The 17,280-nt window shown below is 36.1% G+C and overlaps 1 protein-coding gene across 2 annotated transcripts in view; it reads right to left on the bottom strand.

Annotated features, from left to right (window-relative positions):
• Window positions 1-17,280, bottom strand: part of MAP3K5 (mitogen-activated protein kinase kinase kinase 5) — a 235,541-nt gene that overhangs the window by 105,057 nt on the left and 113,204 nt on the right. For both annotated transcript variants that reach the window (XM_032274669.1, XM_032274670.1), the window contains exons 8-9: window positions 9,201-9,313; window positions 2,177-2,336 (exon numbers count right to left, since the gene is read on the bottom strand). In XM_032274669.1, the coding sequence (XP_032130560.1) occupies window positions 2,177-2,336; window positions 9,201-9,313 (273 nt within the window). The remainder of the gene's footprint in view (window positions 1-2,176; window positions 2,337-9,200; window positions 9,314-17,280) is intronic.

Genomic DNA, 17,280 nt, shown 5'->3' with positions numbered 1-17,280 from the left:
TATTATCTCATTTCTATCTCATAAAAATTCAATAACATAGGTTATTTTATCCCTGTTTTAGAGATGAGGAAACAGGCTTAGAGGGCTTGGCAACTTGGACTAGGGCCATAGATCTGATTAAAATGTGAATTAAATCTGATTAAAATGCCTATATTCTATTTGAGGAAGGTTTTTAAATATGCTTCTTTGAGGAAGCTTTCCTAAATAGACCCTTCATAAGACATCATTATTTAGCTCTGAAGCAACTCAGCTTATATATTATACAAATAACCTCAAACCTAGTAAGACAGATGGTGCCTCGAAGGAAAAAGCTAGGAAAAATGAGGAGCGAGATAATTACAGGCGATAATGGCTATGCAGGCGCTTTGTGGACCATAAACATGGAAGTTAACATTTCATAAAAATTAAGTTAGTGGAACCTTAAGGCACTGTTTTGCAGCTGTGAGTACCATTATATAGAATAGTGGCTGTTTTCTTGTTAACAGAACCAGGATGCCTAAAATACTGCCACTGGAATGGTCATTGCCAAGAAATAGGAAATGTGACTGAATATCATGCATGCATTTATTGGTTCCTTTATTTCATATCATTTGCTGCATGCCTGCTGCTGTACATTTCTGTGGGGATAAATATTAAAAGGTGTTATAACATCATGAATAAATATCCATGGAGATATGATTAAACAGAGAGACAACTTAAAAGGTCATACACTATCAAGAGAGGCAGAACTAAAGAATGACAGAAACACTAAAGAAGGGACTTGGGTGTGAGGAAGGGCTATAGGTCAAGGTCAGCTTTATGAGCAGGTGTGATGGATGAGTGATCTCCGGGGAATGTGTCAGAGGCATGCTCAGCACATGCTCAGACACTCACGCATGAAACCGGCAGTGTGGTATGAAGAGACGACAGTGCAAACCCGGGTGTGACAAGAGCTGAGGCTAATGGCTAAGGGCAAAATGATGGACTTGATCCCTTAGGCTGTGAGGAACAATTAAACGATATTGATTTAAGGATTTCATTGCAGGAGAAGTGTCAGATGTGCATTTTTGAAAGATCATTGTGATCTTTAGAAAGATCCCGGGGGAGAATTGGCTAAAGGAGACCCGAACATGAGAAAATTTCTTTAAAAAGCCGTGAAGGCCTGAGTGGTCTCTTCCTCACATGGCTTCTGTGACGAAAACAGCCAAGTAAGTGGCCTGAGCTCAGAGGGCCTCTGGAAAGATGCTTTCACCATGTTATGGTTAGCCCTTTAAAGTCTTTACAGCTAATGGTCAATCGCTACATGGGATGCTAATTGTTTTTCTTTCTTTCTTTTTTTTTGAGACAGTCTCACTCTGTTGCCCAGGCTCAAGTGCAGTGGTGTGATCTTGGCTCACTGCAACCTCTGCCTCCTGGGTTCAAGTGATTCTCCTGGCAGCTGACACCATGCCCAGTTAATTTTTGTATTTTTAGTAGAGATGGGGTTTCACCATGTTGGTCAGGCTGGTCTCAGACTCCTGACCTCAAGCGATCCATCTGCCTCGATCTCCCAAAGTGCTAGGATTATAGGTGTGAGCCACCACGCCTAGCCAACATTGCTTTACAAAATGATTCTAAATGCAGAGGTAATTTTGTTTCCATCTCTCCAATTACCACATAGATAATGATGCGATTTGGGTGCACTCCAAGAACAATTTGAAATTAGAAAAACAAACAAATATAGGAAACGCTCAAATGTGTCAGTCAAATCCTAAGTAAAAACAAAAGCAAATCAAGAATGAAAATTCTAAATCTGAGATTAGATCACAGAGGAAACAAAAGGCATAGGTTTGGAGTAGAAGGTCTAAGAGCTGAAATGGAAATGTGGTCTCAGGCCCTGAACATAAGTTATATTTGCAGGTGCAAAATGTGTGACCTCTACATGATTCACGTGGGTGACACTTGCCAACCTGGGCCAGTGGTTGGTCAATGTGCTGGAAAGGCTAAGTCAGGAACCTGCTGACATCACCTATGTCCAAAATCACCAGAACTTATATGCAACACATTTTGTGAATATCACAATTTTTCTCTATATTCTGCATTTTATTTTATAAGCAAATGAAATCATCTAATTGTCACTTCAATAAATATAATATGGGACCAATATGGAGCCGTTTATTAAAAATAATTGTATCAACACATAATAGCTGATTATTACCATGCTGGTGTCTTCAGTTTAAAAAGCTTTTCAGATGCTTGAATGACTCTCATGTGGTCGTTAGCTAGGACACTGGCCCCCAGAAAAAATCCAACTTCCCAGTAGCTCTGGAGTTTTTCCAGGTTTCCCTTTTTACCAAGAAGGCTACTTAGCTTCACCCCTAGAATACAAACAGGAAGTAGAATGTTACAAACGCACCCCAGACAGGTAGAACCAGGTTTTCACTAAAAAGCAAAATTAAGCTTTCATTCCTCTTTTTGGATTAAAATAGCTTTGTTAAGCTGCTGATTATTAAGGTGGTTTCAGTTCACTGTGAAAAGAAATTAGTCATAAAAAGGAATGAAACACTGATACATACAATTACACCATAGATGAACTTGGAAAACATGCTAAATTAAATAAGCCAGACACAAAAAGGCAAAGGTTGAGTGCTTCCACTTACAGGAGGTACCTAGCACAGACACATTCTTAAATGTGGAAAGTAGAATAGAGGTTACCAGGGACTGGGGTGAGAAGGGAATGGGGAGTAATTGTTTAATGGGTACAGAGTTTTAATTTGAAAAGATAAAAAGGTTCTAGAGATGAACAGTGGTGTTGCCTGCATAACAATGTAAATGTACTTAACGCCACTGAGGAGTGCACTTCAAATGGAAATTTTTGTTATGTGCATTTTATCACAATAAAAAATTTGGTAAAAAAAATCAATAATAAGTCAGACTAACCAGAAAGGTCCACAGAAAAAAGTGAAAATTACCCTTTAATTTGAAAATCAAGGATAACTGTTATGGTCACTTTAATGTACATAAATCTAGAACTTTTATATATGTCAGTATATGCATAAATTAAAAGGTGATAATACAAACATTGTTGTGTAACCACCTTCTTTGTCTTTTTATAACATGGATTCTTAAATAAATTAAGGGAAATCTCATGTTTTTTATGCTGAAATTCTAACAGTTGAAGTATAAATATATACAGTATATATATTTTGCAAGAGTAAAGTGCTATAATAATTAATAACTTTAGACACAAAAAGTTATATACATAAAATGTTAAAGAAATAAGGAAACATGCTGGATGCGGTGGCTCACACCTGTAATCCCAGCATCTTGGGAGGCTGAGGTGGGAGGATTGCTTGAGCCCAGGAGTTCTAGATTGGCCTGGGCAACACAGCAAGATCCTGTCTCATAAAAAAAAAAAAAAAAAAAAAAAATTAAAAAAATTAAAAAAAAAACTAGAAAAAAAGGAAATAGACTGACAGATAATACTATCTTATTATGTGATTGTCTTAAAAGTCTTGAAATCAGGTAATATAAATACTCCAACTTTGTTCTTTTTCAACACTGTTTTGGCACTTCTGTGTTCTTAATGTTTCATTATATAGTTTCAAATATATAAAGTAGATTTTCAAGTATCTACTGTGTCTCGTGTTATTTTTGCATTTCATATTTGTTTGATTAAAAAGAATATATCCTTGTAGTATTGTTTGGTGCCACTAATATCCATCACATTAAATTGTTGGTAAAATCACCTGAGATTAAGAATGAGGCAAAAAGGTAGGATGTATCATTTCAATATCATATGGGTGCATCAGGCGCCTCAAGGACCGTCTCCGGAAAGTTCATCTCATTACATACCACTTATTAAGGATCCCAGATCTACAGACGTTTACTTGTTAACTGGCAGATTTTTGTACAGTAGAGACGTAAACCTCTGTAGAGTGGAATGGATAAATTCTTAAGATTTATGGCCTGTTGGACACAAACCAGCTTTTTTTTTTTCTTCAAACTCAGAAATCTTAACATTTCTTTGTTGTCTATGAATATAAATATTTTTTGAACTGGACATTCCATCTTGCTAGTTTCCACATTAGTTGAGTTAAATAAAATAGTTTTATGTGTCCCTTTTAATATTTGCTGAGAGTCATGATTTTATATGTGTCATTTTATATTTGCTGATAGTCATGATTTTACCTTTTTAAAAATTATATATGAATGAGACAAAATAACCTTTAAAATTTTTCATGTTACTTTTTATCATATAATTCCACTCAAACCACAAGTGTTTCAGGAAAATGTCCATTTGGGAATTATTCACATTTAGCGACGGCAAATTAAAGAGAGAGCCGCTTTGCCACTGCTGCTTCACAAGATGAAAATAAATTACACATGCATAGTTCAACATCCAAGATCTTCTATCTGGACATAACTTTTTTTTTGTTTTTGTTTTTGCGACAAGGTCTCACTCTGTCACGCAGGCTGGAGTGCAATGGCACGACCACTGCTCACTGCAGCCTTGAACTTCCGGGCTCAAATGATCCTTCTACCTCAGCCTCCCAAGTAGCTGGGACTACAGGCATGACCCACCACACCTAGCTAATTTTGGGCTTTTTTTTTTTTTTTTCCTGGAGAAACAAGGTTTCGCCATGTTGCCCAGGCGAACTCCTGGGCTCAAGTGATCCTCCTGACTCAGCCCCATTTGCTGAGATAACAGACGCTACCACAACTGGCTAATTTTAAAATTTCTTCGTAGTTTTTACTTTTTATTTCTTTTGTAGAGACAGGGTCTCACTCTGTGGGCCAGGCTCATCTTGAACTCCTGGGCTCAAGTAATCCTCTCTCTTGCCTTGCCCTCCCAAAGTTCTGGGATTACAGGCATGAGCCACCATACCCGAATGATCATTTTAAAATAAAATTTCAGATGTGCTCTTGTACCTCAGAAGTTCATTTTGTGATGGTGATTCTTGGTTTTGGCCTTGCCAAACATTTATCACATGATCGTCACACCCAGCCAGCATTTGGACAAAATGTATATTTTTGACGTCAACTAGTGTTTTAGCATATGGATGTATCACAATTTATTTACACAAATGGAGAGGGGTGGCCATTTTTATTACTGTAAACATTGTTGTACACATAGCTTTGTATATTTGCTCAATTATTTCTTTATAATAAAGTTCTAAACATGGATTTGTTACGGACAGAAGACATGCCCATTTTTAGTGTTGGTGTATTTTTGTCAAATTGCCCTTAGAAAATGCTGTACCGATTTATACTTCCACTGGAGGCATCTGACAGTAAGCTCTTACCCACACCCTTCCCAGTGAGGGGGACTATCACTTGCATTCATTTTTACAAATATGACAGGGGGAAAAATGGAACATTGCCTTTTCTTAACCACTGAGATTGGCTATCTTTTCACGTTTGTATTTCCTTTGTGAATCAGCATTTATACCCTTTGCACAAACTTGTTTCTACATGAAGACATTCATCTTTTAAGTATGGAATTAAGAACATGGCTCTAATTTTTATATTTACAAGTCCTTTCTCTCTCTCTCTCTTTCTCTCTCTTTCTCACTCTCATACAAACACAGATATACAGGTATCTTAGTGCATAAAATTTGTTTTGTATTTAGGATTTTTTCCCATAGGATAGAATTTCAGGAGTACTGTTAGACTTGGTTCCAAACTACAATATTTTTTAGGTTCTTCATCCATAGGGACAAATTAATAAAGTACAATTTGTGATGTTCAATTGTACGTTTTTAACCAAGTCCTTCCAGATCAATATTTTTCTCTATTTAAAAACATGTTGATTGAATTTATAAGCAATGAGCAGTATGTCATTGGTGTGTTAACAACCAGTTCACCATTTATTTGATTCAGCTGCCTATTTATGCAATTTAAATGCTGACAATGCTGTCATTAAAATTGACTGACTTACATTGAGGACTTTTTAATAGCTTAGTTTTTATCACAGTTTTATCACTTTGCAGCTGTTACTATGTTCAAGGTTGTTTTAAGTGGAAAATGGGAGACTTTACTGAATACTCAGATGCCCAGCGCTGTGTGTATTGAAAATGGTAACTCTCTCAATCCATACATCACCACAATGAGTTAGAGATTATCTCCCTTTTTGTGCTAAGGAAAACAAATCCCAGAGAGGTTTAGCAACATGTCTAAAGCCATAAACCTCATAAGTGGTGGAGAATAGATCCTTTTCATTTTACTTTTCAATTATGAATAATCTCAAACATACATCAAAATAAATACTAAAATGAATGACCATATTTTCAACAATCGTTAACATTTTGCTATTGCTTCACCTCCCTGAATATTTTTGCTGAACCATTTCAAATTAAACTGGAGATAACATGACATTTCACTCTGAAATATTATAGCATATACCTAAAAAAATCTTCCTATATATCTTATTCCATTACTGCACCTAACAAAAACAATTCACTGCTATTATCTAATATGTAGTCCTGATTCAGATGCTTGGATTGACTCCCAAAGGTCTCTTACAGTTTTGTTTTGTTTTTTCCAAACCAGAATCCAATCAAGAAACATTAATTGCATTTAGTTTTTATGTCTCTAAAATTTTTTTTTAGACAGAATCTCACTCTATTGCCCAGGCTGGGGTACAGTGGCATAATCTCTGTTCACTGCAGCCTCCACCTCCCAGGTTCAGGCAATTCTCCTGCCTCAGTATCCCAGGTAGCTGGGATTACAGGTGTGAATCACCACACCTGGCTAATTTTTGTACTTTTAGTAGAAATGGGTTTCATCATGTTGGCCAGGCTGATCTCTAACTCCTGACATCAAGTGATCTGCCCACTTCGGCCCCCCAAAGTGCTGGGATTACAGGTGTGAGCCACCGTGTTTGGCCTCTAAATCTCTTTTAATCTAACCAATCCCTCTACACATTTGTTTTCATGACACTGACTTTTTGAAAAGACAAGGAGTTCTATAGTGCAGGAGTCCCCAGTCCCAGGACCACGGACAGGTACTGGTCTGTGGCCTGTTAGGAACGGGGCCACATGCAGGAGGTGAGTGGCAGGCAAGCAAGCAAAAAGCTTCTTCATCTGTTCTTACAGCCATTCCCCATTGCTCTTATTACCACCTGAGCTCCACCTCCTGTCAGATCAGCTACAGCATTAGATTCTCACAGAAGCGTGAACACTACTGTGAACTGTGCATGTGAGTGATGTTGGTTACTCACTCCTTACGAGAATCTAAAGACTGATGATCTGTCACTGTCTCCCATCACCCCCCGATGGGACTGTCTAGTTGCAGGAAAACAAGCTCAGGGCTCCCACGGATTCTAAATTATGGAGAGCTGTATAATTATTTCATTATATATTACAATGTAATCATAGAAATAAAGTGCACAAGAAATGTAATGCACTTGAATCACCCCCGAACCATTCCCCTCCCCGAGTCCATGGAAAAATTGTCTTCCACGAAACCAGTCCCTATTGCTAAAAAGGTTGTGGACCGCTGCTCTAGTGTTCTCATGTTCTGTTCTGTCTGATGTAACTTCTCGGGATTATTTAACTTATTTCTTTAGAGCTTGTAATTTCTATTAAGCAAACTTTAGATCTTAAGGTTCAGGTTAAACATTTTTAGTGAGAATATTTCCCAAGAGTTGCTGTATACTCAGCCAGGAGTGGTGGCTCACACCTATAATACCAGCACTTTGGGAGGCTGAGGTGGGCGGATCACTTGAGGCCAGGAGTTCAAGACCAGCTTGGCCAACATGGCAAAAGCCTGCAGTGAGCTGTGATTGTATCCTGAGCAGCAGAGTGAGATCTTGTCTCAAAAGAAAAAAAAAAGAATTATTTCAAACAGATTTTTATGCCTTTAATATCACTGCTATCCCACAATAATAAAGATTTTATCATTCTTTTAGTCTGGGCCTTTAAAAAAATAAACAAATAAATATTTTGACTTTATTTAGCTTCAAAGATTTTCCAGAACATTACATATAGACATAAGCTCTTCCAGAATAATATTTTTTTTTTAAGTCTAGGATTCATTTCTCTTTAAGTAAAAAAAAAAATCTCAAGTTAAAATGGGCCAGGTATGGTGGCTCATGCCTGTAATACCAGTACTTTGGGAGGCTGTGGCAGGAGAACTGCTTGAAGCCATGAGTTCAAGACCAGCCTGGGCAATATAGTGTGGCTCTAGGGTCTCTATTTAAAAAAATTTAATTAGCCAGGTGTGGTGGTGCACACCTATAGTACCAGCTTCTTGGGAGGCTGAGATGGGAAGATTGCTCGAGCTTAGGAATTCGAGGCTGCAGTGAGCTACGATCATACCACTGCACTCCTGCCCGGGTGACAGAGTGAGACCTAGTCTCTAAAAAAAAGAAAAATATTTTTTTTAATCTTGAAGAAAAAATTTCTTCTACAATTCATAGCTTCACTAAGATGAATGTGTTATTTTTTCCCTAAGAAAAATAAGGCTGAATATTTCTATGTCTGCAGTAATAACTCCTAAAAGAGTTGGATAGGTTCTCTGAAAGGAGGTGGTTAGACACCCAACAGAGCAAAATCTGATTGCCATAGATAGGATTCCAGTGTCTAGAATCTTTAAAAATGTGATCAAAGCCAGAACCAAGAAAAGCACTCGAATTGTGTTCACTGAGATGCCCTAACTTCTTTAAATTCCCAGGGAAAGGCAGCAGATGAAACAATGTCTACACATAAAAGGGACAAAAGCACATTCTATCAATGGCTACGATTCAAAGATGGTCTGAGGAGCCTGGTTCCTACCAAGACTGCCATCTGCTTGACCTGGTTGCTCCCGGGGCTTTGGGAGGTTCTTCCCCCAGTACCAGTGAAATCATAAGGACAGGTGTGCTTGAGACACAGATAAAGGAAATAGCAGAGGTTCTTGAAAAAAGCACCACGAAAGCACAATCTAAAATAGGAAATATTCCTGATGCCTCACAAAACACTAACCTTATTGGGAGTTGGGGGCTGAATGCAGAACCCATATCCTCAATATGAGTTTGAGCTAGAATATTAACCAGGGGGCTTTTATGAATTATGTCCTAATATCAGGATTCTGTACAACAGTATGAAACATCAAACAAGGAGATATTATAAGCTCATTTTTTCTCTTTAGGAAGTATGAAGAGACAGAAGCAAAAGATCTATCTGTTCATGATTCTTGTTCTTTTCACCAAGTTGGGTCCAGTTTCTTGATTTCTATGTAAAATACCAAGTTGTAATTACCAACTTTCCGGAGCTCAAAGGAAGATTCAAACTGGTGCCCAGCTGCCAGGAGAAGGACTGCATAATTAATTCCTGACTGTAGTGTTGGCTCAGATTCAAATGCCTTTTTGAACCTATAAAAAAACACAAATGTACAAGTTAACTTTCTCAATCAGGAAACCCTGGGTGTGTAATAGCTTCTGTTTGTATAACTCCAATGCCTGAGCAAGCTAAAATATTGCACTGGCCTTCACCCCAGAATCTGGTGTGCTATTAGGATTTAACGCTTCAGAAACTGCTTATCTTTGTCCACAGCTCTGTTGCATTCCCCCACTTAGCTCACCCTCAACCTAGTAACCCTAGTCTTTTAAAAAAATTCTCTGTTCAACCATCTACCAGAAATATGTGAATGTGAAAATTTAGTTACAAGGGCATTTGTTACAAGGTGAAAAATTACTCTAAATATCCAATAATATTATAAAGTGTAATATGAAATAACACATACTCCAAATGTTAGAAAGCTATGTAGTCATATATGTTGTAGAAGCATGCTAAATGTCCGAAGAAAACTAGCGTTTCAAAGTAAAATGTAGCAGTCTACTTGGAAGCCACCATTGGGGGGGGCGGTGTGTGTGTGTGTGCAATAAACATTTAAAAATGAGAACCCTGCACATATTTTTAAAAGCAGTTTTTGAAAACTCTTAAAATATACAGAGCATTGAGGAGGTAAAATACTAAAATGATCAATTCCATAAGAAAGATATAAAATGAAATAACGTCAATTATAAGATAAAATTAAGAAAAGCAGAGATTATGCCTCTGCACACTAATTTTGGCTCAGAGAGTTAAAAAAAGTCTTTTCTGAATATGCACAAAACCGAGTATCAACCTCTGAAAACACTTCAATATTTAAAAGGACTTCAGTGTTTGAATTCTTACTTTATTTTCAAGGTAATACTTCCTAGGATACATTTAAGGGTTTCCTTATGTGCATTATTAAACAGGCAACAATATTCAATATAATTTTACTCAAGGGCATATAAAATGAGAAAAATAAAATAAATGCCCTCGTGACTAAGAGGAACTGCCTGAGCCAATGCATGAAAAACGAAACTTTTATTTTTAAAAAAATCATGCTGAAGAAAGCATAAGAACTAAATATCTAATGAATGACCATTTGACGATACCAAAAAACGGTTATGTGGGAAAAGATACATTACAATTCTAAGACAGAAGCTTTCTCACCTAAGTCATAACTGTGTAAATAAAAAACCGGAATAGTAAACACGGTGAAAGGCACAATAGTGTATATTATAGGCACCATATGTATATATTCTTTGCCTTTATATATACTCAACATTTTCCATAATTTAAAATAAGTTAAACATCAAATGAGAAGAAAAAGTATATTTTTCTGAATATTGAGGACCATGTCTTTTTTTTTTTTTTTTTTTTTTTTAAGATCTGACTCTTTAGAACAAGCATCTCTGAATAGAAACAAAAAAAAATAAGTATTAATCTTAACTAGTTGGCTCTGATGGTTATGCACCTATGGAATATGAAAAAAAAAAGGTCCCATTGCATCACTGTAGGTGATTAAAAGGCATTTTTTAATCTCTCTAGAAGTATATGTTTCCGTTCTAAATGAAAAAAGTATATATCCCCAGACTACAGATATTCGAAGCTATATCAAGGCAAGTCACAACTTACAAGTCTTAGACTAATATGACTCTCAAAGTTCTTTGTCTTTGTTCAGAGGCAAGTATAGTGTCCCAACAGGAAAGGATTTAGGAGAAGAAAGAAGTAGACACTTCCCTTTCTAACCAATTCACATCAAGATACGGAATCTTTTTCATTAAATACACTAATTTTCCCTGAAACCAAAGAACATGAAATGTCTCTCCTAAACATATGAAAAGGAAGATATAAAAATAAAGACATATCCAAATGAATCAATAATCAATCAATATTGGCTGAATATTTCCTATGTGCCAAAACAACCTAAATGAATATTTGGATTTATATCTGTTTTTCTGTTACCACAAACAAAATACATTTTTGTATTTTAAATGAAAATATAAATACCAATAAGATATAAATACTAATTTTAAATCAAAGTATAAATACCAATAAAACTAATAATTCACATTTTTCTTGAGCTCCCCTCAAACCATGATAATAAGTTGAGTACTGTATTGAAAAAGTCTTAATGTTTCCTGGAGATTAAAAGAGCATATAGGTATATTACAAAATAAATAAATTAAATCCTGTTATATATCGTTAGTATACCACTACAGGAAGTGGGAATTCCCCCAAAGCAAGGAAGTAAGTATTCTTGGCAGAAATTTGCCAATATCAAAACTATAGAAATTTTTAAAAACTATGTATTCCTCTTAACATAACAATTATACATTTACAAATTTATACCAAGAAAAAACATTAAATGTGTAATCAGAAGCTTCATTGCAAGGGCATTTGTTACCAGATGAAAAATTACTCTAAATTTCCAATAATACTATAAAGTATAATAGGGAATGAATATATTACAAATGTTGGGAAGCTACATAGCCATTTATATTGTGGATGAATATTAAATGTGAGGGGGAAAAACTTGTGTTTCCAAGTAAGATGTAGTTGTCTACATCACTCCTGCTTCAGTAACTGGAGGAAATAAGAATATTATCAAAAATACATTTTTGCATACACTGGAGATCTATGGAAGCAACAAAAAAATCACTGAAATAAACTCCAAAGAGGGAAGTGACCTTCAAAGATGAGCTGAATTGCTGTTGTCTTTCACGGAAGCATTTGCTGATTCTGACCCTAAGATTAGGCTTGGGCTTGGCATGGGCAGAGAAACTCTGCCTATTTTAAACTTTACCAGGAAAAAGATAAACTCGTGGATTTCTTGATAAATGCATGGATTGGCATGAGAGTATAAAACCTGAAGGAGCCCCAAATGTGTGGCTGTTTTCTTCACAGGACATTTGCTGAATGCTGAGTTGTAGAGGAGGTTGGGGGGTGGAATAGAGCTGGGATGACAGAGTAAAATCTCCTGAGTATTTAGAAGAAAAGTTCCACTAGGGAAAGGAGTCTACAACAACCATAGGAAAAAGGTCTCCCCTTTAAGAAACTTACCACATTTTGGGCCGGGCATGGTGGCTCACACCTGTAATCCCAGACCTTTGGGAGGCCAAGGTAGGCAGATCACTTGAGGTCAGGAGTTCAAGACCAGCCTAGCCAACATGGTGAAATCCTATCTCTACTAAATATACAAAAATTTAGCCAGACATAGTGGTGTGTGCCTGTAGTCCCAGATACTTGGGAGGCTGAGGCAGGAGAATCACTCAAACCCTGGAATGGAGGTTGCAGTGAGCCAAGATTGCACCACTACCCTCCTGCGTGGGCAACAGAGAAAGACTCTGTCCCCCGCAAAAAACAAAATTACCAAATTCTGGAGAATAAAGAGCTAAACGCAAAACTTCTAAGGACAGATATGAAATCTCTCACAGTATTTAAGGTATAAGAAGATAGAAATTGCCTTCCTATCACTTAGAAGCCCAAGAGGGTCACAGCTAAGAAGCAGAGACAAAACAGTCAATGTCAATGAAAACTAAAACCCAAACCCAACCCGACTCAACTGCATTTGTTGAGGTAATTACCTTCTTATCCTGTCTGGCTAACAGAGGACAGGGAGAATCTCTGTGAGTGAAAATAAAATCATCTCCAAGTCTCAATAATTTTTCAATACAAAATGTCTGCAATACAATATAGAAATACAAGACATGCAAAGAGCAAGGAAGTTGTGACCAATAAACAGGAGCGAACACAGACAAGAAAAGCTGACCTAAAGATAATTCAGATACTGGAGTTTGTAGACAAGGACTTTAAGATAATTATGACAAATATGGTAAACAACATAGAGAACAAGCAAAATGGATAAAATATATAAACAACTTCAAAAGAGAATCAGAGTCAAAGAAATCACATGATCTAGCACCAAAACATACAATACCTGAAAAACCAGAATTCAATGTATGGGCTTACAAGTTAATTCAACAGAGTAGAAAAACAGTTTTGGTGAACTAAAATGCATGCAAATAGAAGGTATCTAAACTGAAGCAGAGAGATAGAAACACACACACACACACACACACACACACACACACACACACACACACACACACACCACAGAGCATAACAGAGGAGACACAGTTAAATGGGCTAACCTATGCATTACTGTAGCCCCAGAAAGAGAAGAAAGAGAATATGGAGCACAAGAAATATGTGAAGATGTAATGGATAAAAAATTTCAAAACTGATGAAAACATCAACCCACAGATTCAAGAAGCTCAGGAAAACTCAAGTGGGATAAAATAAGATAATTACAGTCTAAATGCCAAAACACATAACCAAAATCCAAAAACACAGAGGAAAATCTTTTAAAATCAGCCAGAGAAAAAAGATACATTACTTTCAAAGGAGCAATAAAATTGACAGTAGACTTTGCCATACAAACTATGGAAGCCAGAATACAACATAGTGACATCTTTAGAGTAATAAAAGAAAAAAAAAGTCTAAAAAAGATAGTTTCAGACAAAAACTGGGAGAACTAGTTGCCAGCAGATCTGAACTACAAAAAAATATTCAAAGTGCTTCAGACTAAAGGAAAGTGATTTCATTTGGAAGCACTGAACGCAGAAAGAAAGAGCATCAGAAAGAGTAATATGTGATTAGATATAAAATATATATATATTATTTAAGATCTATTGATTATTTAAATTGTTCCAAGTTTCTTTCATTGTTCAGGAGGCAGTAAAATACAAAATGTAAGGCAGACTATAAAAGTCAAGGATGCAGGTTGTAATCTTTAGGGAACACTCAAAGAATAATATGAAAACATTACTAAAGTGCCAATGTAGGAGAAAGTGTTACTAAAAATAAAGCAAGAATAGAGGACTAAAGGAACAAAAAAACATAAGACAAACAGAAAATAAATAAGACAAAGTCAATGTTATTGATATAACCCCAACTATCAGTTACCACATTAAATGTAAATGATCTAATCATTCCTAATGAAAGAGATTTTTCAAATTAGACTGAACAATAACAGGAAAAAATGCAATTGCATTCATTTTAAAAAGGCACACTGTAAATAGAAGTTGAGTAATCCTAATCGAAAAACCTGAAATCTAAAAAGCTCCAAAATCCAAAACATTTTGAGTGCCAATGTGATGCTCAAAGGAAATGCTCATTGGAGCATTTCTGATATCCAATTTTCAAATTAGGGATGCTCAACTAGCAATTATAATGCAAATATTCCCAAATTCAAAAATATAAAAAATCTAAAACACTTCTGGTCCCAAGCATTTTATGTAAAAGGTACTTAACCTGTGTAAGAACATAGGTATGTTGAAAGTGAAATGATCCATAAAGATATATCACCCAAATATTAAATGTTATCATTAAATATTATGAGACAAAATTGACTTTAAGATAAAAAGTATTATAAGAGAAAAAAATGGACATTTCATAATGATAAAGAGATAAATTCAATAGGAAAATGTCATAGTCCCAAATGTACCTAAGAGCATGGCTTCAAAACATATAAAGCAAAAATTATCAGTGAGGATATAGATTTGAATGACATTATTAGCTACGTTAATCTAACTGACTTATCTGGAACGCTACACCTAACAACTGTGTACCATATTCTGGGCCATAAAGTACTTCTCAACACATTTCAAAGGACTGAAATAATGAAAAATGTGCTCTCTCACCACAATAGAATTAAATCACAGAACAATAAAGAAAGATATGGCCGGGTGCCATGGCTCATGCCTGTAATCCCAGCACTTTGGGAGGTTGAGGCAGGCAAATCACCTGTGGTCAAGAGTTTGAGACCAGCCTGACCAACATGGAAAAACCCTGTCCCTACTAAAAATACAAAAAAAATTAGCCAGATATGGTAGCATGTGCCTGTAGTCCCAGCTACTCAGGAGGCTGAGGCTGGAGGCTCTCTTGAACCTGAGAGGTGGAGGTTGCAGTGAGCAGAGAATGCACCATTGTACTCCAGTCTGGGTGGCTGAGCAAGACTCTGTCTCAAAAAAAAAAAAGAAAGAAAGAAAGATATAATTGGAAATTGGGCAACTCACTTCATAACCCAAGGGTCAAAGAAGAACTCATACTGAAAATTAGAAGGTAGTTAAACTGAACAATATACATATGTTGTTATATACGAGATAATGAAAGTCTAATATATAAAATGTCTGGGATGCAGAACAAATTATACCCTTAAATGTAGATAATGGAAAAGGAGCAAGGTTGAAAAATCAATGCTCCAAGCTTCCATCCAGTAAACAAACAGCATATCATCTTCAAAGTGGAAGGAAGGGCATAACAAAGAAAATAGCTGAAATCAATGAAATAAAAAGCAAACATGCAATAAAGAAAATAGTGTCAAAACATGGTTCTTTGCGAAGATTAACAAAATTGATAAACTCCTAGGCAGACTTCTCATGAGAGGGAGAGAGACAAAAATTACTGCTGAGCCCTCATAAACAAAAAAAGGGGCATCAGTACAGATGACATGAGCATTAAAAGCAAAGTAAAGGATATTTGGAATAACCTTATGCCAATAAATATAACAACATGGATGAGACGAAAAAAAAGTCTTGAAATCACATAAAAGCATTACACAAGAAAAAAATGGAAACTCTGAATTGCTCCACATCTGTTACCAGAATTTATAATAATCTGAAATTCTTCTTTTTATTGTCTATCTGCTCCAAGAGAATATAAGCTCCGTAAGAGCAGGAACCTTATCAGCCTTGCTGACCAATGACACTCTGGTACTTGAATCATCAGAATACCTGACACACTGCAGGTGATTATGAAATACTTGTGAAATGAAGAAAGAATATATCCACTTCCTACCAAGAACCAGGCTGAGACAACTGGTAAATACGTCAGTTCATACAACATGCAAATAATCTTTTAACTTCCTTTTGTGACCTAAATTCTTATCTTGATAAAACTATATTACTAGAAACTACATCCCTGGACCACCCTTAAACAAGTGAATTGTGAATCACTTTCACTGTGCTCCATTATTCACTGTGTTGCATCTTAATGTTACTGGAGTACATGACTTCAATAAAAATATTGATGTTATTTATATAGCTTTTATTGATTGATTGTTGTTTATGTGGATTTTATTTACACTGAGTCTGTCATGAGAAATTCCCTTAATTTACTGCTAGGAAGAGTTTAGCTTCCTCTGAGGAATTGGTATATGATAGCTTCCTTTATTCTACTACTAAAGAGCATACTGACTTGAAGCTTAGTCATAGCAAGCATATTGATCCTTATTACTGCCATATTTACATTCTCTAGTTTCTTTTGTTAATTTTCATATACATATTATCATTCTGTTGGTTTTCTAAGACTCAAACTTGATTTTACAAATATAGATGTTAATATAATGATGATATGCATTTTAACTGAAGGTGCTGACTCAGACATTTAGGATAAGAGTGCCACAGTATCAAACAACTTGCAAATCCCAGTGGCTTCCAACTCCTGTTCATGCCACATGTCTGTGTCATGAACTCTGCGTCATGGTTCAGCTCTGCTCCACACTGTCTTCCATCTGGGATCCAGCCTGAAGGAGCAGCCTTCTCGAGGGAACGGCCAAGGAAAAAGTACATGAAAGTACATGTGGTACAATCACAAAATTGCTCTCAAAACTTCTGCTTAGAATGCTCATCAATCAAGTCTGGTGTCATGGGTGGGAATATTTAATCTTCCTACGAATGAGGACAGTGATTTCTAACAATAATACAATATTATTGTTAGAAATCACTGTCCTCATTCGTAGGAAGATTAAATATTAGATTATAGATTATAATAGATTATAATCTCTATCAAGGAAAGCTGTGATTAACATCAAAGGGTAAAAGAATCAATAGTAGCTGCCTCTGATTACTGAGGACCTACTAGGTACAAGGCATTGAATGAGAAATTTCAGGCATAATACTTCTAATTCTGACAACTCTTTAGGAGGAATTCCTTACCAATAAGGAAATTGAAGCACAGGAAT

Source organism: Sapajus apella, unplaced genomic scaffold, assembly GCF_009761245.1.
Source record: "Sapajus apella isolate SASKATOON/1434 unplaced genomic scaffold, GSC_monkey_1.0 scaffold6, whole genome shotgun sequence".
NCBI lineage: Eukaryota > Metazoa > Chordata > Mammalia > Primates > Cebidae > Sapajus > Sapajus apella.
This window is presented reverse-complemented; position numbering and strand designations above follow the sequence as displayed.